Source organism: Pongo pygmaeus, chromosome 5 (assembly GCF_028885625.2).
Source record: "Pongo pygmaeus isolate AG05252 chromosome 5, NHGRI_mPonPyg2-v2.0_pri, whole genome shotgun sequence".
Taxonomy (NCBI): Eukaryota; Metazoa; Chordata; class Mammalia; order Primates; family Hominidae; genus Pongo; species Pongo pygmaeus.
The window spans coordinates 33,282,697-33,310,030 of record NC_072378.2 but is presented as its reverse complement, the minus strand read 5'-3'; the positions used below and the strand labels follow the sequence as shown (position 1 = coordinate 33,310,030).

At 42.6% G+C, this 27,334-nt stretch overlaps 1 protein-coding gene across 8 annotated transcripts; it reads left to right on the top strand.

Moving 5' to 3' along the window:
• Window positions 1–43: 43 nt before the first annotated feature.
• LOC129039611 (HLA class II histocompatibility antigen, DM alpha chain) lies at window positions 44–20,037 on the top strand. 8 transcript variants are annotated; one of them, XM_054493576.2, is made up of 9 exons: window positions 80–418; window positions 8,415–8,518; window positions 9,750–9,895; window positions 10,202–10,377; window positions 13,757–15,664; window positions 17,967–18,114; window positions 18,747–19,025; window positions 19,257–19,385; window positions 19,784–20,037. In XM_054493576.2, exons 5-9 carry the CDS (start codon window positions 15,338–15,340, stop codon window positions 19,786–19,788), a joined length of 888 nt encoding a protein of 295 aa, XP_054349551.1. In that variant the 5' UTR covers window positions 80–418; window positions 8,415–8,518; window positions 9,750–9,895; window positions 10,202–10,377; window positions 13,757–15,337; the 3' UTR covers window positions 19,789–20,037. The 8 variants fall into 8 exon arrangements, with proteins under 8 accessions (XP_054349554.1, XP_054349551.1, XP_054349552.1 ...); XM_054493579.2 differs by lacking the exon at window positions 9,750–9,895 and having other exon boundaries at window positions 44–418; XM_054493577.2 differs by lacking the exon at window positions 8,415–8,518.
• The last annotated feature ends 7,297 nt before the right edge of the window (window positions 20,038–27,334 follow it).

Sequence of the window (27,334 nt, the reverse complement as noted above, 5' to 3'; positions counted from 1 at the left end):
TCGGGGAGGGGGAAGGGGGGGGCCAGAGGCTGCGGGGAGAGCCGTAGTGCGCAGGCGTCCGGGCCGGAACCGCACCTCCGGCGGCTGGGCTTGGAGGGCGCGCATTTCGTGGGGCGGTAGCCCGCGCCCGGGTGCTGACCTCCTGCCTCAGCGCCCTCTCCCCCACTACCCGCGGCCTAGCGGGGTAGCCTCGGGCGGCCAGGCTTGTTTCCTCCTCGGTGGGTGTAAGGTGCGGCTTGGCTGGTCCTGGCCTGAATCCAGGGGAAGCGCGCGCTGCTGAGCTGTCAGCGGAGGAAAATGGGGCCTGGACCTGGAGATATGAGGGTCTGGAGAGGGGCCCCTTCCTTGGTGTCGTGTGGTGCGACCACTGGAGAGGCAGTTTCTCGCCCTCGTCGCGCCTGCTGCGCGGAGAGATAAGGTGCGGACCGCAGATGTGGGCTTCGTATTCGACTTTAGTCTTAGGCAGCCTTAAAATCTTTCCGTGCCGTGAACCTACGCTAGACTTTTCTTTAGTGAGACCTGTGAGTCCCTGGACCGCTCTACCTTATACGATATTTACCAGCTGATCACTTTTCCTTCTCTATTTATCTCGTAGTCGACCGTTTAAACCTCTTATACTGTTAAAGTTATGATCTCTACTCTCCCAATCTTGAGTGAATTCCCCCCAAAATTTTGGAATTGGTAACATAAAATGTTATGGTGATTCAGTTGCCAGCTAAAAAGTAAGCCTTTAATTTGTCATTAGCCGATAACCTCTCCCTTGATTACCCAGAGTACGGTCCAGATTTTCATGCTGCAGACCCTAATTTGTCCTCACCGACAGATGGCACCTCACAGAACAGAAAGGCCAATTTGCAGAACTCGTGGCTTCCCATTTCCCACCTGCAAACTGGGTCAAGTGTGTATTGCTTTCCCATTTCACTAGAGGTCCTCCGTTCGGTTTGAGGAAATCCTTTACTATTGACCTGGTCAACCTTCTCTATTACCCGGAAGCTGTCTTCCCTTCTCCCCCCCTTTGACCTTTTAAACTTTTCTCTTGGTTTCCCCGCTGACAGAAAGAGAACAGCCCTCTCAATGTCATGCCCTCTTAGAGACTCATGTCGCTCAGCTTCCTTGCACAGCCAAGACCTGAAATTGAAATTATCCTTACTATCTCAATTCTTTGTCACCTTCTCTTTCCCCATCCCCACTCTTCAAGCCACCTCTGTCAGGCTGCTACCACCAAAACTTTTCTGGCAAATGTCACCAAGAACCTCCTAACTGGGAAAGTCAGGAAGCACTTTACAGTTCTCACTTTATTTGACCTCTGAGGTATTTGACATTTGATCATGTTTCCTTCCTGACATTCTCTCTACCCTTGACTTCTATACCACTCTCACTTGTTTCTTTTCCTATTTGTGTAACTGTTCCTCTCCAGTCTCAGTGGATTTTTCTTCCTTAGCCCCTTTTTATGTGTTGATGTTTGCTGTGATTCTTGTTTGCTTCTAATTCTGTTCAACTTCTCTAGGTAATCTGACTCCATGGCTCAAAGCCTCTCAAGTCTGAATCTTTAGTTCAGACAGCTTTCTAAGCTAAACTTTCTACTAAATATTCCCACTTGGATAACTCTTAGACACCAATATGTTCAAAATTGATGAAATCACTATACACTCTAGACCTGCTCTTTCTCTTCTGTTGTCCTGAGCAATGGCGGCTATTTAACCACAAAGTCTGTAATCTGGGAGCCTGTTCTTGATTTCCTTTTCTCACACCCTTACAGACTCATAATTTTGCCTCTTAACTATCCATCAACTCACCCTTCTGTCCTAATTCTATCACCTGACCTATACCAACAGTCTCCTAAATTATTTGCTAGACACATGGCTATTTGGATTTAAATTAATACAATTTTAAATTTAGTGCCTCAATACACTAGCCACATTTTAAGTTCTCAATAGCCACATGTGACTAGTGGCTGTCATATGGGAAAGCACAGATTATTGAACATTTGTGTCATTGCAAGAAGTTCTTTTTTTCTTTCCCTGATACGGAGTCTTGCTCTGTGGCCCAGGATGGAGTGCAGTGGCGTGATCTTGGCTTTCTGCAACCTCTGCCTCCCGGGTTCAAGCAATTCTGCCTCAGCCTCCCGAGTAGCTGGGATTACAGGCGCCTGCCACCACACCCGGCTAATGTCTGTATTTTTAGTAGACACGGGGTTTCACCATGTTGGCCAGGCTAGTCTCGAATTCCTGACCTAGTAATCCTCCCGCCTCAGCCTCCCAAAGTGCTGAGATTACAGGTGTGAGCCACTGCGCCCGGCCTCATTGCAAGAAGTTCTGTTGGACAGTGCTGCTTTAGACTTTCCTCTCTGCCTCTGCCACAATACTGCCAGGAGAGAGCTTTCCAAAATATAGCCCTGGCCATAGCTGTTTTTTAAACTCTATGTTATTTCTTATTGGCTATGTGATAAAGTCCAAATTCCTATGTTTGCCAAAACAGTCTGCCTAGCTTTCCAGCCTCATGTCTAACCACTTCCTCTTGGGCCCTGTATTCCAGCTGTATTGAACTGTTTCCCAGACACATCATTTTGTTTCATGCCTCTGTGTTTTACACATGTGCACTTTCTATATGGAGTAGGCTTTTCCCCAATCTATGTACGCCCAAATAACATCTCTGAAAAGCTTAATGTTACCGTTCAAGTTGAGCTAACTGCTCATTCTTTGGTGTCCCTTCCCCTTATGATTTTACTTTCCACAGTGAATGGCATTTATGTGATTACATGTTTCTCCCTAGTACTAGACCTTGATTTTGAGAGCAGGGCCATGATGCATTCTTTTTCTTGCTTTGCTTTTTTTTTTTTTTTTTTTTTTAAATATCCGTAGGTCCTAGCACAGTATCTGGCCAATATTAGGTTCTCACAAATTGAGCAAATATTGAGGTGAGTTGATGTGTAAGTAAGTATGTGACTTAGGTAAGATTGAAACATGTATGTTTTATGGGGTGCCATGTATAGGGGAATAATCATAGACAAAATTATTGCCTTCAAACCTGAGACATTAGAATTATGTGAGGAAAGACAGACATAGAACAGCACAGGTTATTGTCACAGAGAGTAGTCTAGTCCAATCTGGCCAGAACATAAGCTACAAGAAGTAGAGCAGGAGAAGAGAAAATGGGAGGTAAATTTATATTAGAGAACACATTATGGAAGGTTTCCAGTGCTGTTAAGTTTGGAATCAGTGGGGGACCACTGAAATTTTTTGACTAATGACTTGATCAGAATTATGTTGTTAGATAGAAACTCTGTCTTCCAGTGGCTGGCACTGTCCATGTTAATAAACATCAAATTAAAATGTCAGGGGGTTGGAAGGAGATGTGATTGGTGATACAAAACATTTATTGAGTAGTTAAAATGTGTCAGGTACTGCGATGAGTACATGTATTAACTCTTTTAATCCTTATAACCCTATAAAGTCAATACTAATATTATCACCCTCAGTTTTCAAATGAAACAACAGAAGCAAAGCACATCTTAGTCTGTTTTCTGATGCTATCACAGAATACCACAGACTGGGTAATTTATAAACAGTAGTTTATTTGGCTCAGTTCCAGATGCTTGGAAGTCCAAGAGCATGGCATTGGCATCTGGTGAGAGCTTTGTGCTGCATCATCCCATGGCAGAAGGGCAAACAAGCACATGAGATGGAGAGAGAATAGAGGCCAGAACGTACCCTTTGTTTGTTTGTTTGTTTTGAGGCGGAGTCTCACTTTGTCGCCCAGACTGGAGTGCAGTAGTGCAATCCTGGCTCACTGCAAGCTCCGCCTCCCGGGTTCACACCATTCTCCTGCCTCAGCCTCCCAAGTAGCTAGGACTACAGGTGCTTGCCACCAAGCCTGGCTAATTTTTTGTATTTTTAGTAGGGACGGGGTTTCACCGTGTTAGCCAGGATGATCTCGATCTCCTGACCTCGTGATCTGCCTGCCTCGGCCTCCCAAACTGCTGGGGTTACAGGTGTGAGCCACCGCGCCCGGCCTCAGAATGTCCCCTTTTAAATAGGAACCCATACTTACATTAGTAGCATTAATCCATTCATGAGAGCAGATCCCTCATGACCTAATTAACTCTTAAAGGTCCCACTTCTTAAAACTGTCAGAATGGCAATTATTTTCAACAAGAGTTTTGGAGGGGAGATTTAAACCATAGCAGGTAATATTTACCTTAGGTCACACCTTTAGTAAGTAGCAGAACTGGGATTTGAACGCAGCTGACTCTGGGTGGTATATTATTCTGTTTACTAGGCACAGCAGGGAGTTTAAGATCCAAGATTGAAGTTCGAGAAAAAAGATTAGGAAAAGTAGATTTGAGAGTCACCTTTGAGGTGATGTTTGAATCAGCCACAAAGGTAGCTGAGGTTTGTAAAAGGGGGTATAAAAACAATTTAGGGTGAAGGATTGAGCTTTGGGTTACATCTTCATACAGGGAGCAAGAATAGGAAGTGGAACCAATGGAAGATCTCAAGGAGAAGCAGAGCAACATAATGTGAGGAAGCTAGAACAGGAGATGGTTCCAGGAAGGATTTCATGTTTATTGAATGACTGATTAAATCAGGACTCCTTAAGCTTTTTGTGTGCCATTAGCTTTTTTGGCAGTTTGGTGAAGCCTTTGGATCTTGTCTGATGATATTGGTAAATGCATAAAATAAAATATAAACTGTAGTTATCAAAATACAGTGGTCCCCCCTTAACTGCAGTTTCACTTTCTGTGATTTCAGTTACCCAAGGTCAACCTGGTCTGAAAATAAGTACAATAAGATACTTTGTGTATGAGACAGAAAGACCATATTCACATAACTTTTATTACAATGTAATTGTCCTATTGTTGTTGTTAATCTCTTCCTGTGCCAATTTATAAATTAAACTTTATCATAGGTATATCTATGGATAGGAAGAAACTGTATAATCACATTTGGTGCTATGTGGGGGGCACTACTATATTTAAAGAAATGTGTGATGATCTAGTAGTATGTGTTTCTGTGTTAATACAATACAGTGTTTCTTTACTAATACATTAAAAAGCATGATTTATTGGCAAGTTTAACAGCTCCCATAATTGTAAGTGATATTTTAAGATGTCTGTAACAACTATAATGTGATATGAAAATATTAATTGATGGTGTTTTCTATTGATGACAGTGTAACAGCTGCTGGCTGGTACTACTAAGATTTATTTTCTACATTCATAAAATTAGATTTCAGAATTTTTTGAAAATAAAGTTGACTTTTTTTTATTCCATCCAAGTTTATGGACCTCTGAATTCTTTTGTTTTTTTTAAATTTTTTATTGATACATAATAATTGTACATATTTATGGGGTACATGTGATATTTTGATACATGCATACGATGTGTAATGATCAAATCAGGATAATTAGGATATCCATCACCTCAAACATTTATTATTTCCTTCTGTTGGGAGCATTTCAAATCTACTCTTCTAGCTATTTTGAAATATACAGTAAATGTTAACTGTAGTCACCCAGCTGTGCCATCAAACATTATAGAATTTATTCCTTCAATTTAACTATATTTTTGTAACCATTAATCAATCTCTCTTCATCCCCCCTCCACCCTCTCCCTTTCCCAGCCTCTGGTAACCATCATTCTACCCTCTACCTCCGTAAGATCAACTTTTTTAGCTCCCACTTATGAGAACGTGATATTTTTCTTTCTGTGCCTGACTTATTTCATTAACATAATGACTTCCAGTTCCATCCATGTTGCTGGAAATGACAGGATTTCATTCTTTTTTATGGCTGAGTAGTATCCATTGTATATATATACACCACATTTTCTTTATCCAGTCATTTGATAGACACTTAGATTGATTCCATGTCTTGGCTACTGTGAGTAGTGCTGAAATAAACATGGGCATGTACACATCTCTTTGATACACTGATTTCCTTTCTTTTGGATATATACCCAGCAGTGGGATTGCTGAATCATATAGTAGATCTATTTTTAGTTGTTTGAGGAACCTTTATGCTGTTTTCCATAGTGGCTATGTTAATTTACATTTCTACCATCAGTATATGAGCATTCCCCTTTCTCTGCATCCTCACCAGTATCTCTTATCTGCGTCTTTTTGATAATAGCCATTTTAAGTAGATTCAGATGATATCTCATTGTGGTTTTGATTTGCATGTCCCTGATGATTAGTAATGTTGAGAATATTTTCTTATGCCTGTTGGCCATTTGTATGTCTTTTGAGAAATGTCTATTCAGATCGTTTGCCCATTTTCAAATGGGATTATTTGGAGGATTTTTGCTGTTGAGTTTGAGTTCCTTACATATTCTCGTTATTAATCCCTTATCAGATGGATAGTTTGCACATATTTTTTCCCATTCTGAAGGTTGTCTCTTCACTCTGTTGATTATTTCCTTTGCTGTGGCAGAAGCCTTTTAGCTTGATGTAATCCCATTTGTGTATTTTTGCTTTCATTGCCTGTCCTTTTGAAGTCTTAAACCAAAAAATGTTTGCTCAAAGTCTTGAGCATTTCTCCAGTATTTTCTTACAGTAACTTTTATAGTTTCAGGTCTTATGTTTAAGTTTCAATCCATTTTGATTTAATTTTTGTATTTGATGAGAGATGGGGGTCTAGTTGTATTTTTCTGCATATTGTTATTCAGTGTTCCCAGCACCATTTAATGAAGAGTGTGTCCTTTTCCCATTGAATATCTTGGTACCTTTGTTGAAAATCAGTTGGCTGTTAAGATGTGGATCTATTATTTCTGGGTCCTTTATTCGGTTCTATTGGTCTGTGTATCTGTTTTTATGCCAGTACCATGCTCTTTTAGTTACTGTAGCTTTGTAGTATATTTTGAAGTTGGGTGGTGTAATGTCTACAGCTTTGTTCTTTTTGTTCAGAATTACCTTGACTATTTGTGTTTTCTGTGGTTCCATATTAATTTTGCTTGTTTTTTCTATTTTTGCAAAGAATATCTTTGTATTTTGATAGGACTTGCAACAAATCTGTAGATTGCTTTTGGTAGTACAGTCATTTTCACGATACAAATTCTTCCAAAGACATAGGATGTCTTTCTATTTTTTTGTGACCTCCTCAGTTTTTTTCCTCAGTGTCTCATAGTTTTCCTTGTAGAGATCTTTCACCTCCTTGGTTTATTCTAGGTATTCTATTTTGTTTTTTTGGTGGGGGGAGGGGTTGTAGCTATTGTAAATGGGATTACTTTCTTTGATTTCTTTTTCCACTAGTTTACTGTTTGTATCCAGAAGCACCATTAATTTTTATATGATAATTTTGTATCCTGCAACTTTACTGAATTTATCAATTCTAAGAGATTTTGTGTGTGTATATGTGTGGACCTTTTAGTTTATAAATTTGTATGTTTGCTTGTTTAATGTCTCTTTATTTTCATTAGACTTTAAGTGTGATGATGGCAGTTATCTGATATAGAGCATACTGCTAGACACATATGGCCAATAAATATTTTTTAAATAAATGAACCTTTCTGAGTCCCAGTTTTCTTGTTTATATAATGGGGATAATAAATTATAACCTTGTAGAGTAGTTGTAAGGATTGCTGCATCATAGTAATGTCACTAAAAGGGAGGATGAATATGGGTATGGAGAAATATACTGAGGTAGAAATAAGAATAAATGTGGGAGCTGGATGGCTAGGTTTGCTCTCTGAAACAGGAGGTGGCAGGGAGTAGGAAGAAAACGGTAGTTGGCAAGGAGCTTGGGAAGGGCCTAGAATGGAATTGGAAGGGTAGTAGAGTACATAGGGAAGGCTGTGGAGGCGTAAAATGGCTCATAGAGATTGGGTGCGGTTGCTCATGCCTATAATCAAAGCACTTAGGGAGGCCGAGCCAGGTGGATCACGAGGTCAGGAGATCAAGATTATCCTGGCTAATATGGTGAAACCCCATCTCTACTAAAAATACAAAAAAAAAAAAAAAAAAAAAATCAGCCGGGCATGGTGGCACGTGCCCAGATACTCCAGAGGCTGAGGCAGGAGAATCACTTGAACCTGGGAGGCAGAGATTGCAGTGAGCGGACACCACACCACTGCACTCCCGCCTTGGCAACAGAGCGAGACTCCATCTCAAAAAAAAAAAAAAAAAAGAATGGCTTATAGATAAGCCTGATAAGATTTACCTTTGAAACATCTGTTAGAAGGGACAATCCATCATCATCTAATATGTGAAGGCTCTTCCATTCTCAGTTCAGCACCTTCAGAGACTGGTAGCCCATTTGTTCATCAAGTGAAAGGTCACTTAGTGGGCTTCTTGGTGGAGATATATATATATAGTACACCCTCCCCTAAGGACCTTGCAATAGAGATGAGGTGACTATGAAACAGACATATTAATGGAAGAGAATAATAAAATTAAAACATTGATAATGGCCAACACAGGGTGCTTTGGAAACGTACTGAAGTGGCCATTAATCTCAACTCTGGGTTCAAGGAAGGCTTCCTGAGAGGAGTGAGATTTCACCTGAAAGGACATACAGAAGTAGGTAAGTAGACTTCAGGTCATTAAGGGTCATGACAAGGAAAGTAGATCATTAACAGTCATGGAAGGTTTTCATGCAGAAGTATAATATGATCAACTAAGCATAATAAAAATATCCTTCTGGCAGCACTGTGGAAAATAATAAGATTGGAGAGAGAGAGACCAATTATAAGAAAGTTGCAATAATCCAGTGAAAACCAACCATTGAAGGCCTGGACCAGTAGGAATGGAAGGAAAAGAAAGGAAGATTCAAGAGCTATTAGAAAGGTAGAATTGTTAGGACAATTGAATGGGAAGGTTTGAGGAAGATGGGGTCATCAAGGATGACCCACATTTGTAGCTCGGGTGGACATCTTGTTAGTCACTGAAGTCTTAAATATAGGAGAGGAGTTGGAATATATTGGGAAGCGAAAGTGATGAGTGTAATCTTGAGATGGAGATACATTCAGAGTAACAATTCCTAACTTTATTTGCCTATGGAATACCTAATTAGAATTCATTATTGAACCATCAATAGCTTATGAAACATAATATAGAAAACTCACCAACTTTTTTAAACTAATGGCACAGTTTGAAAATTATAAGACACTGCTTTTCATTTAAAACTTCATTCTCTTAGACATTTTTGAGATAACTAGGAGAAATGAACAGATTGGGTCAAATGAAGTTAAGTAATTTTTAATTTTGTTGGTTGTGGTGATGGCATTATAGTTATGTTAAGGGAAAGGTTATCATCTATTATAGATATGCCTAAAAGTATTTACTGGTGAAATGTAATGACAGAATTTGTTTAAAATACTCCAAAAAATGCAGAACTATAGATGAAACAAGAATGGAAGAATGTTAAATGTTGAAAAGTGTTGACATTCATTAGAGTACATTGGAGTTTATTAGATTCTTCTGTGTGTGCTTGGAGCTTTTCAAAGTAAAATTTAAAAAACCTTTTTAGTCAGAGATTCAAAGGAAATTAGTGGAATATATAATTTTAAATTAATCAATATTGAATCATATGATAAATGTAATTTGAATATGTGATAAGACAAGTGACAGACCAGAGATCATCAAGCAGATGACATATGTCACCTGAGTAGTTAGGAAATGCTGTCTGAGCATTAATACACAGATTTAACCTTATGTTTATGCCTCAGATGATCTCATACAATTGTCTGAGATGCCATATGTTGAAAATAGCTGTACTGAGGTGGTTACTTTTCATATGATTCTCCCTTCTCTAGGAATAGTTCTAATCCATAGAGGTAATACTGTACCTGGCCACAACCAATGAATCCAGTGGTACACACCTAATACAAGCTAAGCCAGTGAGAGAGGCTCTCCCAGCAAAGCAAAACTTGTAAGATAAAGAGGCAGGTGGCCTTTGCAGGTGAGCATATTAATGGCAACTCAACCCCTGCTTCTAAGGTCCCTGTGGCTATTCTACCTGAGGCTAGCTTATTCAACTATTACTTTCATGAGTTAGATCAGTATCTTTCTAATAAATCCTCATTTTTAAAATTTAAGTTAGCCAGAATTGGTTTCTATTGCTTGCAATAAATAGACTTATTAAATATAATAAATTGTTATGTAATAAAAAATATTATAAATGTGTTTGATGTTGCATTATGTCTGTGGAAATAAATTCAAAAATAAATGATTGCTATCATCAAACTTACTTTTCTTATTTCTCGAGGAACGCTATTTTGTGAAGAATACAGTTTAAGAACATGCAAATTCGTGAAGCATTCCATATTAAAAAAAAAAAAAAAAAAAAAAAAAACTGCTGTTACATAGCATCCAAGAGGATTTGACCAGAAGCAGTTCAGATATGGGTAGTGTGGAACTCAGAGCAAGATCTGAGCTGAAGAGGTAAGCTTGGAAGACATTAGCAAGTGGGTGGTAACTGAAGGCATGTGGGAGTAAATGAGACCGTCCAGGGCAAGTGTATAGTCTAAGAAGAGTAAAGGTTGAGGACAAAACTCCAGGGAACACCAATACTTAAAGGGTTGCTGAAAGAAAGTCCCAAAGGGACTGAAAAGGGGACGCCAGAAAAGTAGGAGGAAAAACTAGGAGAGAGTGCCATCAGGTATGCCAAACATTTGACCAATTTAGGAGATAGAGTATGGCCAACAGTGTCAGATGTTGCAGAGACTAGTTCATTTGATATGGCAACACAAAAGTATTGGTGAACAATTGCATTGTTGAGAGTGAAAAGATTAAATGGCAAGTATGAGAGCGGGGCCACAGTTGCCCATGACTTTTCCAAGAAATTTGACTCTGCTAGGGGAAAAATAAAATAGAGAGTCCTTTTTATATATTTATTTATTTATTTTTTGAGACGGAGTCTCGCTCTGTCACCCAGGCTGGAGTGCAATGGCACGATCTCGGCTCACTGCAACCTCCGCCTCCCGAGTTCAAGTGATTCTCCTGCCTCAGCCTCCCGAGTAGCTGGGATTACAGGCCCCCGCCACCACGCCTGGCTAATTTTTTTTTTTTTTTGTATTTTTAGTAGAGATGGGGTTTCACCATTAACCAGGATGGCCTTGATCTCCTGACCTCGTGATCCACCCGCCTCGGCCTCCCAAAGTGCTGGGATTACAGGCGTGAGTCACTGTGCCCGGCCAAATAGAGTCCATTTTTAAATGCTAGAAAGGGATGGCAGAGCTGAGTGTTAGAAAGCCAGAGCCTCCTGGATTTACCGGTGCTCTGCCATTATTTTCAGAGGCATTCACAGCTAATGACAAACTAGACAGTGAACTACTGCAAAGCAGAACTGGCTGCCTTGCTCATCTCTTGCCCACAATTATCACTTTCCAAACTGATGAGAGACTATTCCTGAGATACTTATGATGGAGGTAGTTGGGAGGTCCTGGTGGGGAAGGATTACATGGAGGGAAGAGTAGTTATAAATGTTTGAACTTGTTACCATTTAAACTGAGATTATAGAAGGGGAGAATGGAGTTAACCACCCATCACCACAGTCTTGGTGAGGGATGGTTATGTTTGTCGTCACCTTGGTCTTGTCTACACTGTGCTCCCTATGGAGAACTTGGACCCCTCTGCCTTGTTCCTCTCACCCAGAGAAATTGCAGTGTCTGCTGTACCTATTCCTGTGCCCTTCTACCCAGTCTACTTTCTCCTGTTCTTCCCCAGATCTCCTTCCAAATAGACTGGTGTAACTGGCACAAAGTGTTTGTTAACTGATTGCCAATCCAATAATAAGGGGACTGAGGTTCTTCTTTGAAGGGTGGGTTTATTTGGGGTTTTCATACCAATTCTGACCACGTGTAGAGCATCATTCAGCACACTATGGGCTGTGAGCACAATCTTGCCTACCACCTGTTTTTAAATGGCCTAAAAGCTAAGAATGGTCTTCACATTTTTAAATGGTTAGGGAAAAAAAAGCAAATGAAGAATATTTCGTGACACATGAAAATTACATGAAATTTGAATTTTAGCGTCCATAAATAAAAAGAGGGTTGAGGACAAAACTCCAGGGAACACCAGTATTTAAAGAGTAGCTGAAAGGAAGGAGTCTATGAAGGAGACTGAGAAGGAGATATTCAAGAAGTGGGAGGAAAAGCTAGGAGGAAACTAGGAACACAGCCATGCTCCTTCATTTACATATTGTGCATGGAGGCTTTCGTGCCACAGTTGAGTACTCATGACAGAGATCGGATAGCCCACAATGTCTAAAATATTTGCCATCTGGCCCTTTACAGAAAAAGTTTGCTAACCCCTGGTTTAGGACTCTAGGTGGCTGTGTTCCATATGTCTCCCCACTGGTAGTCTCATAAACTTCTTTTCTACTCTCCAGGGGCCTGATCTCCCCACTGCCAGAACCGCTGATGGGTTAGTCCATAAATGTTGGGATACTGGGAAATGTTCTTTTGTTTTTTGGAGGGTTACAATGATTTCCAAATCCTAGTCCTTCCCTGGCACCCTGCCTCCACCACACAGACACACACACATATATACACATTGCTGTTCCAGAATATCTAGGAGGTCATAGAGTTGTTTTTGTTTTTAGCTATTACTGCTGCTATTACTTGTTTATCAAAAGATGATATGAAGCCAGGCACAGTGGCATGTGCCTATAGTCCCCACCTACTTGGGAAGCTGAGGCGGGAGGATCGCTTGAACTCAGGGGTTCAAGACTGGAGTGAGTTATGATTGCACCTGTAAGTAGCCACTGCACTCCAGCCTGGGCAACAGGGGAAACTTTGTCTTAAAAAAAAAAAAAAAAAAAAAAAGATGGAACGTACGAATTTTGAAAGCCTCAGAAACACTGATGGACAATATTCACATATATTAATTTCTCAGATTACTTGATTGCCACATTAGAGCTTTCTCACTGCCTCTTCCCCCACCCCTTCTGTCTTTCTCTTTTGTCTAACAAACTTGAAGCATATACACTGACAGTTTCTTCCTCACCTCCCACTTACTTCTCAGCCCACCACAATCTGGAGTTGACTCCCACTACAACACTGAAACTGCTTTCAATAAATTTGTCAGCCATCTCATAATCACCAAATCTAAGGACACTTTTCAATCCTTTCTTGACTTTTCAGTAGCATTTAAAAATGCTGACCTTGCCCTCCTTCATGGCACACCACTTATTTCTCTGATCTGCTTCTACCTTGTTCTTTTCTTAGTGCTCTGGATGGTCCTCATGCCACCAGATTCTTACAAACCAGGGTACTTCAGTGTACTCGTTATTATCTTTTGTCTCAGTGACACACACACCCTCCTCTACTGTGTTTTGAACTGCTTAGCTTAGGAGTCAGCCAGGTGTGTATTTCCCAGCCTTCCTGGATATCTGGCTTCCTTTTCGATTCTGCCAGTAGGAGGCACTGATGGGAGATCAGAAGGCAAGAGAAACTGAGAAGCATCCTGCTTCAGCCTCTAAACAGTGACGGTGGCTGGCAATAGCTGGTAGATGTAGCAGCAGGAAGAATGGGAGACTCAGGACTCCAGCCTCCTGAGCAGAAGTACCTTCTCAAGGATTCTAGCCTTGAAGGAGGTGGCACCTTTTTAGTAGATTGGAACTGACTATGACAGTGTCTCTCACAAGGCAATAAATAGATTTACAGATTCCAGCTCAGGGATGATGGCAGCTTCTGATTTCCAGATAGCAATCTTTTTTTTTAAATTTACATTTCTAGGACCCTCCTTTTTTTTTTTTTTTTTTGTACTTCTTGCCCTTTTAACACCTTTGTAACCAATTCTCTATATTAAATTCTTTCAGTCTGAAGCACATAAAGTAGTTAAATGCTCCTGACTGGATCCTGGATAACTGGTATAAGGTTTGGGGTTTGAGCCCATGCATGCTTTTGTCCTTGTTTCACTTCCCACTCCTTCTGCACAGTTTACTTGGGTGGTCTTATTCATGGCCTCTGCTCCGACATTTGTGCTGATGACTCTCAAATCAGGCTCTTCAGACCATACCTGGGGTCCATACCCACACGCCTCACTGCGCTCCCGTGCAGTTTCAGCTGGCTGTTCCACTGGCATTTCAAATTCAATATGTACAAAATCAAGCCCTTTCTCTCCTCTGTTTCAGCTTGCTGTTCCACTGGCATTTCAAATTCAACATGTACAAAATCAAGCTCTTTCTCTTTGTAAACCTGCTCCCATGGCATTCTTTTCTGCTTCAATTCAGTCCATCCCTGACCACCCACCCAGCCACCCACGCTGGAAATCTGAGATATCCTTGACTCCTCCACCTTCTCACTCCCACAGCTAATCAGTAGCCAAACCCTTTAGATTCTACTTCCTAATTATCTCGATATTCTATCTCCTCCGCCTCCTCTAATTATGACTTAATTCAGGCTCTTATTATTTGTCATTTAAATTATTGCTGTATTGCTATAGGAGTGGTGTGTGTATGTGCAACTGTTCATCTTGGTATGCTATAGACTCTTGCCCAGCAGTTTTGCCTCAATTCTTTAAAAGCTCCAGTTCATTGAAATATCCATCAGAACATTTTTTCCAAAATGCTAAAATGATTGTGTCATTCCCCAGTTTTAATATCTCTATCATCTGCTAAGTAAAAGCAAGCTCCTCCTTGTGGCGTAGCAGGGCCCATATGATCTGGCCCTTGCCCGAATTTGTAGCTCATCACAACATCCTTCTACCCCCCATTACCTCCTATTATCATACACGAACACACAAGCGACCTTCACAACATTCATATCAACTAGTACACAGGGTCTCCAAAGAGGACCTCTGGATGCCTGTGATCTTTGTACTTCTGCCTACCCTTTGCCCTGGCGTGTTTTTCTCTTCCTTCATGTTCTGCTGGCCAAATTGTTTTTCCTTCAAGACTTAGGAGCCTGCCTGATTATGTTCCTCCTATTCTGCATCCTCATAAAATTACTGCGACTTCCAAAACACTTGGCACATTCTTATTTGAATACATTACACTGTTGTGTAATTATCCCTTGGCCCCCTCCCCCAGCACTAAACTCTAAGCTCTTTGAAGGCAGACTATGCCTATTCATCTTTGTATTTCTAGCCGTGGGCCCAACACCCAGAATTTCTTATATTTTCAATATATGTCTGCCAAATGAATTAGAGCTAATGCCTGAAGGAGAATGAGTTTTTTTGAGAAAGAGGAAGAGCTAGGAGGGAGGAGAAGGCAGGGTCCGAAGAGCCCTGGGGGTTTACTTGGGGAAGATGCGGTTCCCCACTGCAGCATTCTGCCAGGAGGTGGCACTGCTCTGAAGAGCCAGCTGGTCGCTTACGGACTGAGGCTGACAGCTTGAAACCAAAGAGGGAACTCCACCAGGAAGCAACATTCCTCCACTGGGCTTCCCAGCTCAGTTACATGCATACTGTGCCCTGGTCAAACAGCCAAGTCTTCAGGAGGTTGCTAGCCCCAGGCATCTCCCCAGTGACTGATGATGTTAAACCCTACGCTTCTCTGATTGGTTTAGACAAAATGACAAGGGCACCTATTGGAAATGATCTGGCAAAACATGATCTAAGGCCGCCCTCTGGGGGAGGGAGTTGGGGAAGCTGGGTTGGCTGGGTTGGTAGCTCCTACCTCCTGTGTGGTGAGAAGGTATGGGTCATGAACAGAACCGAGGAGCTGCACTGCTACAGATGCTACCACTTCTGTGGCTGCTGCCCCACTCCTGGGCCGTCCCTGAAGGTAAGATGGTACTCCCATTTACTTCCATCCTGAATCTAGGGAGCCCACTCAGCTTTGTGAGGAAAAGCGCTGTGCTTTGTGAGTGGTGGGAAGTCTTATGAGGCAGTGGAAACAACAGGGGAGTGGAGAAAGACAGCTACTATGTGTGGTTGGTAAACAATATCAGAGATGCTTTACATGTTCCATTTAAGACAATCTCTTGAAGTGGAGATTGTTCTCTCCATTTTACAAATGCAGAAAATGAGACTTAGAGTTATTTGTGCAAGTTCACACTATTGGAAAGTGGTAGAGCTGAGATTTGAACAAAGTGAATGTTATTTTCACTCCTCCACTCAAGATTCTACTCTGCTTTCTATCATTAACTTGTCTTGTGATTCTTGAAAAGTGTCTTAGTTTTCTTCTCTGTAGAGGATGGGGCAGAATGGAAGAATAATCTGGAAGATCCCTCTTCCTCCAAATGTCTGTTTTTCTGGGTATTGGGTTAAAGGTTTCCTGCTGGCTGAGCGATTCCTGCCAAGAGCTTCAAAGAAGAGGGATTATTTTATGCAGTTATGGGGTCACTTCTCCCAGTGCTGTCTTTGAGAGGCCTGGTAGGTTAAGGAACAGAAGACATTTTGAGAGAGGCTTGGTGCCAATGAAGTGGCTGAAGAGATGTCTGGATACTGGTTTTCCAATTTACCATTTGTGTCTGGGGGTAGTGGGAGGCAGTCCCATCTATGGCTTGGGAAGGCTGTAGCCATTCCTCTTTCCCTTCTAAGAGTGAGAAACCCGTCCATGGCCTTTTCTAGTCAATACAGTGACCTGGTGTGAATTAGGCAAAGGAATCCCCTTTGGGAGGATACAGCCCTATGCCAGGATGTATGGCATGGTGAGCGGAATGCAGGCTTTCACTTGCTTCTTTGCCTAGGTGTCTTTGTGCAGCCCCCAAACACACAACGAACAGTGACTCTGAATCTGTCACTTTATTTTATATATATACATTTTTTAAATTTTTATTTGATTTATTTAATTTATTTTTTTTGACACGGCGTCTCGCTCTGTCACCCAGGCTAGAGTGCAGTGATGCGATCTCGGTCACTGCAACCCCTGCCTCTGGGGTTCAAGAGACTCTCCTGCCTCAGCCTCCCGAGTAGCTGGGATTACAGGCGCATGCCACCACACCTGGCTGATTTTTGAATTTTTAGTAGAGATGAGGTTTCATCATGTTTGCCAGGCTGGTCTCAAACTCCTAACCTCAGGTGATCCACCCGCCTCGGCCTCCCAAAGTGCTGGGATTACAAGCTTGAGCCACCGCGCCTGGCGTTTATATATATATTTTTTGAGATGGGCTCATTCTGTCACCTGGGCTGGAGTCCAGTGGCACAATCATGGCTCACTGCAGCCCCAACCTCCTAGGCACAAGCAATCCTCCTGCCTCAGCCTCCAGAGTAGCTGAGACCACAGGTGTTTGCCACCACACCTGGCTAAGTTTTTGTGTTTTTTGTAGAGACAGGGTCTCGCTGTGTTGCCCAGGTTGGTCTTGAACTCCTGGGCTCAAGCAATCCGCCTGCCTCAGCCTCCCAAAGTGCTGGGATTACAGGCGTGAGCCACCATGCCTGGCCTGAATCTGTCACTTTAGAAAGTAGAACCCTTTTTACTTTTGCCAGCTGGCCTTTTTATAGGCAGGGGAAGCTTGGAGAGATGCCATAATTTGTTCTTCACCCCCTTTGGGAAGGGGAGTCTAAATAACAGACACAGGAAAGGGTCTCGCCTCAGCCCACGCTCCTTGAAGCAGGCCTTGCTTGTTTTTGTTGTTGTTGTTTTGTTTTGTTTTTAGACAGAGTCTCACTCTGTCACCCAGGCTGGGGTGCAGTGGCTTAATCTTAGCTCCCTGCAACCTCTGCCTCCCTGGTTCAAGCAATTCTCCTCCCTCAGCCTCCCGAGTAGCTGGGACTACAGGCGCATGCCAACATGCCCAGCTACTTTTTTGTATTTTTAGTAGAGATGAAGTTTCACCATGCTGGCCAGGCTGGTCTCAAACTCCTGACCTCGTGATCCGCCCACCTTGGCCTCCCAAAGTGCCGGGATTACAGGCATGAGCCACTGTGCCTAGCCCCACCTTGCTGTTTTTTAAGTTGGAGGAGAAGGCTCCCACCTCCCTGAACCTCACCCTGTGTCCTTTGCAGCTCCTACTCCAGTGTGGCGAGATGACCTGCAAAACCACACATTCCTGCACACAGTGTACTGCCAGGATGGGAGTCCCAGTGTGGGACTCTCTGAGGCCTACGACGAGGACCAGCTTTTCTTCTTCGACTTTTCCCAGAACACTCGGGTGCCTCGCCTGCCCGAATTTGCTGACTGGGCTCAGGAACAGGGAGATGCTCCTGCCATTTTATTTGACAAAGAGTTCTGCGAGTCGATGATCCAGCAAATAGGGCCACAACTTGATGGGAAAATCCCGGTGTCCAGAGGTCAGGAGTTTTCTGGGGAGTGAAGGGAGGAGGGCTGCATTCTTAACCTCATTGATCTGTACACTGAATAATTCCCCTTGATACCAGCTCCCCATCTCAAATACCTTCTGGTTCTCTTCATCACCTTAATTTTTCCACCAGCCTTGGTCTGCACCCTGTGTTTTTTTTGGTGGGCAGAAGTACCTAGCATGTAGTAGGCATTCAGAACTATGTATTGAATGTGATGAATTCAACAGGTACCAACTGATACCTACTGAATATTAACACTTGTGCTACTATGCCCAGAAGATGGATAGGAAGAGTGGAAATATCTGATGACGTGACTATGTCTTAGTGAGAAGACAGTGCATGGTTAGACATCAATGTGAGCTCTAGACAGGAAGTGCTGAAGGAAGTCATAGTGGAGGGGTCCAGAGTAGCCTGGATCTGGCTCTGCTCCTAGGTCTAGCTGCAGTCCTTGCCTGGAAGAAGACCTCCCTTCAGAGCCCAGCTCCTCCCTCATCTCTGTCTCCCAAAGCCTGACCCACTGTGTTCTTCTCTGCCCTCCCCTCCATATGCCATGGCCCCTCCAAACACAGAGATACCATCTAAACTAGTCTCTTTTTCCCCCCACACCTCAATCCCCGCACCAGGGTTTCCTATCGCTGAAGTGTTCACGCTGAAGCCCCTGGAGTTTGGCAAGCCCAACACTTTGGTCTGTTTTGTCAGTAATCTCTTCCCACCCATGCTGACAGTGAACTGGCAGCATCATTCCATCCCTGTCGAAGGATTTGGGCCTACTTTTGTCTCAGCTGTTGATGGACTCAGCTTCCAGGCCTTTTCTTACTTAAACTTCACACCAGAATCTTCTGACATTTTCTCCTGCATTGTGACTCACGAAATTGACCGCTACACAGCAATTGCATATTGGGGTGAGGCTTTCTCCCTGGAATTCTGGTCCTTTTGGGGGCAAAAAGGGATAGATCCATGGGAAGAGCCTTCTTTCTCCACTGGTACCTTGTTTAGTCCATTCCTACCCTAAGCCCATCCCAGTCTCCCATGCCTCAGTTTCTCCCATGTCATCCCAGATTCCTATGTCATTCCCCTGGGTGGGAGGCTCCCTAACTAGGTCCCCAGGCTGAGCCACTCCTTATTTCCTCCAGTGCCCCGGAATGCACTGCCCTCAGATCTGCTGGAGAATGTGCTGTGTGGCGTGGCCTTTGGCCTGGGTGTGCTGGGTATCATCGTGGGCATTGTTCTCATCATCTACTTCCGGAAGCCTTGCTCAGGTGGTATGTCATCTGAAGGGGGCGGGTGAGCCCGTGGGAGCCAGATACAGTGGTGCATGTGTGCCTGTGTCAGGATTATTTTGTGGCATGGGGGGACATATAGCGATCCTCAGGCCCTTGGGTGTGGGGGCCTGTATCCAGCACCATGGGGGCACATCTTCCCAGTTGGGGACCCAGTTACACACACACAGTTATGGGTCACAAGAATTGATTTGAGTGAAAAAAGGAATCATGGGGTGCTGTAGGAAGGGTGCTTGGAGATGATTTGGGAACAAGGAGAGATCAACTTCTGCAGGGTGTGGTGCAGGCAGGGCGAGCAAGGCCTTTGAGGAGCAGGAGGAGGAGGAGGAGGAGGAGGATGGATCCCCTGATGCCTTTCCTCCATCCCTGTCTCTCCCCAGACTGATTCTTCCAGACCAGAGTTTGATGCCAACAGCTTCGGCCATCCAAACAGAGGATGCTCAGATTTCTCACATCCTGCCCAGGATCTCTTCTTAGGGTAGAAGAAGTCTCTGGGACATCCCTGGGGTGTGTGTGTAGATTTCCCACCTGGGGACTCTGCTCTCCCTGGGCTTGCATCCCAGGGATCCCGGAGTGGCATGCCTATCACAACCACATTCCTTCCCCCCACGAGGCAATAAATCTCATTTCTTTATATCAGTGTGGCTTCTTTCTTAACTCACGGTATTTGTTTCTGGATATCTCAACTTGAGTGGGTTGTCGTTTCAAATTCAGCATGCCTTAACCTGAACACAGCTTGACCTCATTAGGGAGGGAAATAGGGAAAACCCCTAATTTGCCAGCTGAGCTCTTATTCCCTGGTCTCGGCGGTACATGATGTTTTTCCTTCTATTGGTTTGCGCAAAATATGTGAGAAACGAAGGCAGAGTTATTTTCTAATAATCTGCTTACAAAATGATTAAGGAAGCTGCTTGTGTGTGTGTGTGTGTGTGTGTGTATTTTACTGTTTGTGAAAATGTTTATGTTTCATATAGGCTGCCCTGAGAAACATATAACTCCCTTCAACCCTCACCGTAACTGGGAAACAGAAGCTTAGGGATGGGAAGAATAAGCCCCCAGGTGCTATTCCAATCAGTCATGTCAGTTCTGGGAAAACAGTATCATGAAGCCCCTAACATGAAGTGAAAACAGCCTGGAAGGGCAAAGAATTCACATGTCTTTCCTGACAATCTGTTTCTTGGCCTGAGTGAACTGTCCAAGGAGAACTGCACAGGTGCTGTTCTGGGAAGATAATGAAAGGTGGCAGCACATGACCACTGGTGGTAAATTGCTTTGCATATGCTTTCTTTCTTGCATTCCTTAGGGTCTGGGAGTTGCTTTGGATGATAGGGTGGCAATAAAGTTGAGAGGGCAATTATTGGGTGAGGGAGTTTCTGTTCTTGACATTGTACTAGAGTCTAATCTAAAAGAAAATATTAAATTCTCCCTAAGAGAAGTTGGCACTGTCTCTGAACCATCTCATTTCTAACAGCATCATGTGTACTGGTTAAGAAGCATGGGCTCTGGAACCTGACTGCTAGGGATTCAATCGTAACTGTCAGCGTTTAGCTGTGAGCCCTTAGGCAAGTTACTTAACTTATGCTTTGGTATCATTTTCTGTAAAAGGATGATGATAACAATGGTGTCCACCTTACCACTCTACACCCACCATGTTGCCAACATTTGAAAGTCAAATAAGTATTAGCGAGGATAAAGGGAAATGTGAACTATAATATCTTGGTCTGTTGGTGGGAATGTAAACTGTTTATGATCCCCGAATTACAGAAATTATGAACTAGTTGAGTGAAAAATTAATATAGGAAATAAGGCAGCATATCCTCATGCTGTGAAGCTTAAATAAGTTAATATCTATAGAATGCTTAAAATAGTGTTTGGCACATAGAAAATGTGCTGAATAACCTAACCTTATCATTATTGGTCTTGATCTTCAGAGGAGAACTTAGTTGCCTCGTAGACTTCTTTCTCTTTTCTGAAATATACCTTAATACTAGCTTCGAGTATTGTATTTTCTCCATTTTAGATGTTTTTCTTTTTATTCTCACGTTGCTAATTCTAGATGTGGTGCTTTCTAGTTCTTCCTAATTTCTCTGTCTCTCTGTTTTCCAACTTATCTAGATATTTTCTGTCAGGCAAGCCTTAAAAGTGCTTTATTATGCTGTGTGACTTTAGACAAGTCACTTCCCCTCTCTGGGCCTCAAAGTCCTCATCTGTAAAATGATGGGCTTAGATTAGATGCTCTCTGATCAAACCTTCTATGATACTGTTACTTAAGTACTCTAGAAGCACTCAGTATCCTCTCTAGTCTGGTGCCCCTTTTCTAATAAAAAATATTACTCACTATTCCCAGCAGGAATGCTATTCTTGAATAAATCTTTTTTCCTCACTCCTCCTTTAGGTATTATATCTGTTTTTGGTTTAGGGCATTTGCCCAGGCTCTTTCCTCTCACAGGAATGCCTTCTTTATTCTGCTCATCTTGTTCCTGTCTTAACTCACTCCATAGGTCCAACTCCAGTTCAACTTATTCCATGAACCTGCCCCTAATTTCTCTTTATTGAAATCTTCCAAGACTTAAAGCACTCAACCTAAGGATTGGGATACGCCGCTTTATTTCCTATGTTAATTTTTTCACCCAACTAGTTTATAATTTCTATAATTCAGGGATCATAAACAGTTTACACTCCCACCAACAGAGCAAGATCGTTCACATTTCCCTTTATGCTCACTAATACTTGTAATTATTTGACTTTCAAATGTTGGCAACATGGTGAGTATAGAGTGGTATTTTGTTGTTTTAATTTGCTTTTCTCTCATTACTAATCAGTATCATATTGTTTGATTATTTTGTTTTTTTAATATGTGTTACTATTTAGTAGAACTAGTCTCCATTCCTTCACCACCTTCCCCAAAAATTTATTTTCCTTTTCTTTATCAAAATATTCTAATATACTCTTGGACTTTATTTCCATGTACATTCTATAATCAGTTTGTTAAATTCTCCTGAAATCCTCCTGTTACTTTAACTGGGGTAGCATTTAGGTTAGAGATGTGGGGAGAGGTTGTCATTATGTTAGCATGGCCTATCCATGAATATGGTATATCTCTACACCTCTCAGGTCTTTGTGCAGTTCAATAAAGTTTTCTTTTTTCTTAAAATTCTTATATTTGATATGTTAATTCATAAATATGCTATGGTTTTTATTGTTATTATAAATAGTAGGCAATTTTCAGTTATCTTCCAATTGATTATTGGCAATACAGGATTTAAAGTAATAAATCCTGAGTTCAAGTAATGGTTCTATTACTTAGTATCTGGGTAAATCTAGGCACCACTTAACCTCCCTCTGCCTCCATTTTCTCATGGGTAAGATGAAGATAGCATTCTTCAATTGTTGTGGTGGCAAAAAATAAAATTAAAAAAGGAAAAATAGTTGTGGCAAATCAGATAGACTATCCCTAGTAGTTCAAGTAATTTGGCTGTAGGATGGAAGAATGGTGAACTGACTACAGAAACTATAATCCAAAGGTCAGAGTCTAGAGCAGTGAATCCTGACAGGGTGGGAGGGTGTGTGTGTGGGCGGAGGTGAGGTAAGGGGTAGATGGCAGGGGTGGGGTGGGGATTGGACAGATTGGGCAAGTAATATAATCTTGGCAGGATGTAGGTGTGTGTAGTTTTGAAAAGACACTGAAGTCACCAATGTGGTCTTATGAGGCATGATGAACTGGTTGAGCAATTTTGTGTTTATAAAATGGAGACTTCAGTTAAAACCATCTGCCCCAAGAACCTGAGAAATGACACGGAGCAACTTTAGGAAGTGCCTAGAAGAGATCTATTATTATGGCCATACTCTCAGAAAAAAACAAGAGATCACGTTTGTGACTTCCTCCAATGTGCAGTGCCAGTGATGTTATTGTAGCTTGTCTTTGTTTTAGCTAACCCAGGCTCCTCGTAGGACACCTCCTCCCTGATGGCACCTCACAGCATTGTCAAGCTTGTGGAGCTATACACCAGACCTACAATGCCAACTGCCTTCCTCCTCTCCAGCACAAATCCAGCCCAGTATTCAAGGCTCATTCCAGGCCCTCTCGACTGAGAGTACTCCCTGTCTACCATGCCTATGGTGATTTCTCTCTACTCTTTTAAGACCACTGGCCTTATTGCTCTCTTATTGCTTACTTGCTTTAATATAAACTATTTAAAGTGTTTGTTCTCACTCTCCAATTGACCTACAAGCAAAGCGATATGGGGGCAGAATCCATGTCTTCTCACTCTGAATGTTCCTGGTAATGCTTTGCACACAAACCCTGGGACTAGTTTACTGCAGGCATGTGGTGGCCAGGCTAAGGGCAGAGGCGGTGGGAAAGGAGAAGACTCATTCTTTGGGTGGTTGTGTAGAGGCAGTAAAAGAAAGGCAACATGTGGGAACCTGGTTGGGGCTCCATACCTCTTCAGTCCCAGTGCTATATCAATAATTAACAAATAAGCAACAATGGACAGAGCAATTGAAATGTTATTTTGAATTGGCTGGAGGTGGGAAGACAGAGCTATATCTGTAAAAATGGAAGAGTTGGGAGGAGGAGAGGAAGGAAAACACTGCTGAGCACAGGTGTCTGGGTTTTCTGTCCTTCTTTATCCAAAAAAGCTCCCTCAGTGTTCAAATGAATAGAGAAGTGAAATCTCCTACCATTTCCTGTTGTGGCCTCACAGGTTTCACATCTCCTTTGACTGCCGGAGCAGAGATCTAGACGTAAGAGGGAACTACATTCAGCCTCACTGTTACTGGCTAGGGCCATGTTCAGTGCTGGCACAGGACCACACAGCCGGTGCTCCCTTGCCAGGGCTAGGCTTTGTAGACATTGAAAAGGATCCCAGGACTTGGTTCCTGTAAGGTTAGGCTAACAGCTTACCTGGGCAGGATGGGGAGGAATGTGAGGGGGAAATGTATGGGGTGGGGGCGGGGGGCGCGGGGGAAAATTCAGTTTTGAAACTTATCAAAAGAGAAAGTGGAAGGGACGGTGGTTATCAGAGCAGAAGGAACTCTGAGGACAGGAAAGATAAGACTTGGGTGAATTGGGTTATGGATTGTGACTCTTCTCTTTCTCCCTTTCTCAGCAGAGGCCTCACTAACTCCCTTTATCTGAGCCATTCCAGTTGCAGGATATAGTGAGTGTGTGGGCATGCTCAAGAGAGTGTGTGTGTGTACACACATGCATGTGTAACAGCTGTATAAGAAGAGGAGTTACAGCCTTTAGACCTTGGGTGTGAATCTTTGGACCTGTTTTCCAACCTGGGAAATGAGGACGATTAACAAGTTTTGGTTTTTTTTTTTTGAGACAGTCTCATTCTGTCACCCAGGCTGGAGTGCAGTGGCACGATCTCGGCTCACTGCAACCTCCACCTCCCAGGTTCAAGCGATTCTCCTGCCTCAGCCTCCAGAGTAGCTGGGATTACAGGCATGCGCCACCACGCCCAGCTAATTTTTGTATTTTTTGTAGAGACGGGGTTTCACCATGTTGGCCAGGCTGGTCTCAAACTCCTGACCTCAGGTGATATGCCTGCCTCAGCCTCCCAAATTGCTGGGATTACAAGCGTGAGCCACCACGCCCGGCCAACAAGTCTTTTAAGATGAGATGAGATATTATAGAAAGGACCTACCTAGCATTGTATCTGTAGAAGCTCTACAGATTATGCACTCCCCACCCAATATTCTGCCCATTCCAACACACTTGACAGTTCATTAGCAGAGTTAGAGTATATAAGCAAGTGAGTGGGGGCAGTGGCTGGGAGCTATGGCAGAGCTTCAGTTAATCTCAATTAGTTACACAACGAATCTTTCGTTTTTGATAATAATCTTTGTATGCATTTTTTTCTCCCCATTTTCTTCATAGGTATTAGATTTTCCTGAGATCAGGGACTTTGAGGGAGGGCAGGTAAGTGTGGTGTCAAGGGGCCCCTTCCACATCCTCTTTTGTTTAGCTCACTATTTAATAAAATCCAAGAGTTCTCAGAAACTAAGATGTGAAGAGGCAGCCCTGAAACCTACTGGGGAACAGAAGGAAGCCAATTTAGAATTTCAAGTTAGTGATGGAAAATCCATCAACTGTATAGTTCACAATGGGATAGAAGAATGAATTGCCGTTTAAAATCTGCTTTTTCAGGCCAGGCACGATGACTCATGCCTGTAATCCTAGCACTTTAGGAGGCTGAGGTGGGTGGATCACTTGAGGTCAGGAGTTCAAGAACAGCCTGGCCAACATGATGAAACCCCGTCTGTACCAAAAAAAAAAAAAAAAAAAAATTACAAAAATTAACCAGGAGTGGTAGCGCATGCCTGTAACCCCAGCTACTCAGGTGGTTGAGGCATGAGAATCAATTGAACCCAGGAGGCGGAGATTGCAGTGAGCCGAGATTATTCCACTGTACTCCAGCCTAGGCGACAGAGTGAGACTCTTTCAAAAAAAAAAGCTGTGAAAAAAATAAATATGCAAATACATAAAATCTGCCTTTTCAAGACACACACGTGACCAATAAGCATATGAAAAAATGTTCAACATTACTAATGATTAGGAAAATGCAAATCAAAATCATAATGAGATACCATCTCACACCAGTCAGAATGGCTATTATTAAAAAGTCAAAAAATAACAAATGTTGGAGAGGTTGCAGAGAAAACGGAAGGCGCATACACTGCTGGTGGGAACATAAATTAGTTCAGCCATTAAGGAAAGCAGTTTGGCAATTTCTCAAGAAACTTAAAACAGAGCTACCATTCGTCCCAGCAACCCCATTATTAGGCATATACCCAAAGGAGTATAAATTGTTCTACCATAAAGACACATGCACATAAATGTTCATTGCAGCAGTATTCATAATAGCAAGGCATGGAATCAGCCTAAATGCCCACCAACAGTAGACTGTATAAAGAAAATGTGGTACATATACACCATGGAATACTACACAGACGAAAAAGGACGAGATCATGTCTTTTGCAGCATCATGGATGGAGCTGGGGGCTGTTATCCTAGGCAAACTAACAGAGCAGCAGAAAATGAAATACTGCATGTTCTCACTTTCATAAGGAGAAGCTAAACATTGAGTACACATGGACACAAAAAAGGGAATAATGGACACTGGGCCCTACTTGAGGGTGGAGGATGGGAGGAGGGAGAGGATCAAAACACTACCTATCAGATACCATACTTATTACCTGGGTGATGAAATAAATTTGTACACCAAATCCCCATGACACACAATTTACCTATATAACAAACCTGCACGTGTACTCTTGAACCTAAAACAAGGGTTAAAATAATTAAAAATAAATAAAAAATAAAATCTTACTTGGTATTCTCAAAAAATAAAAAACAAAATCTGTCTTTTCAGGGGAAGAAAAGTAGGAAAGCTTTATCTCATTTTCCTAGTGGCTTCATAATGCAGGGACCTGCCCCCAGGGTACAGGGTATAGTAGGGGAAACACACACAGGTGTTTAGAGTTTGGCGGAAGCCAGGTGAGCTCTGGGCACTGACCCGTCACCAGCTATTTTTCAAGGAGTCTGAGGGGTGTTAACCTGCGGTCTACCCCGTGAGATTGCTCAGAGTGTAGGAGGATATGGTTTACTGGCTCCGGAAAGCAGCTATTGTAACTGAGGAGGAAATGAAGCTTGACTGGCTAGAACAGAAGCAACAATGGAGGCCCATGGAGGGATTTTCCAGGCCCCTATTCCTGATCTCTATGATCAGGAATAGATCAAGCAGTGATCTCTATGATCACTGCTTCCCTTATTCTGCAGTCTTGCTTTGAGACCAGACAATTCTGTACTCTGTCTGTGCCTCCTTCCTTCTCAGCAGCCCTGCTTCTGCCACCTACCCCAGAAGGACTCTGGGTCCTCTCATCTCAGGACAGACAGGGGTTTTTGTAATTATCTTCTTGGG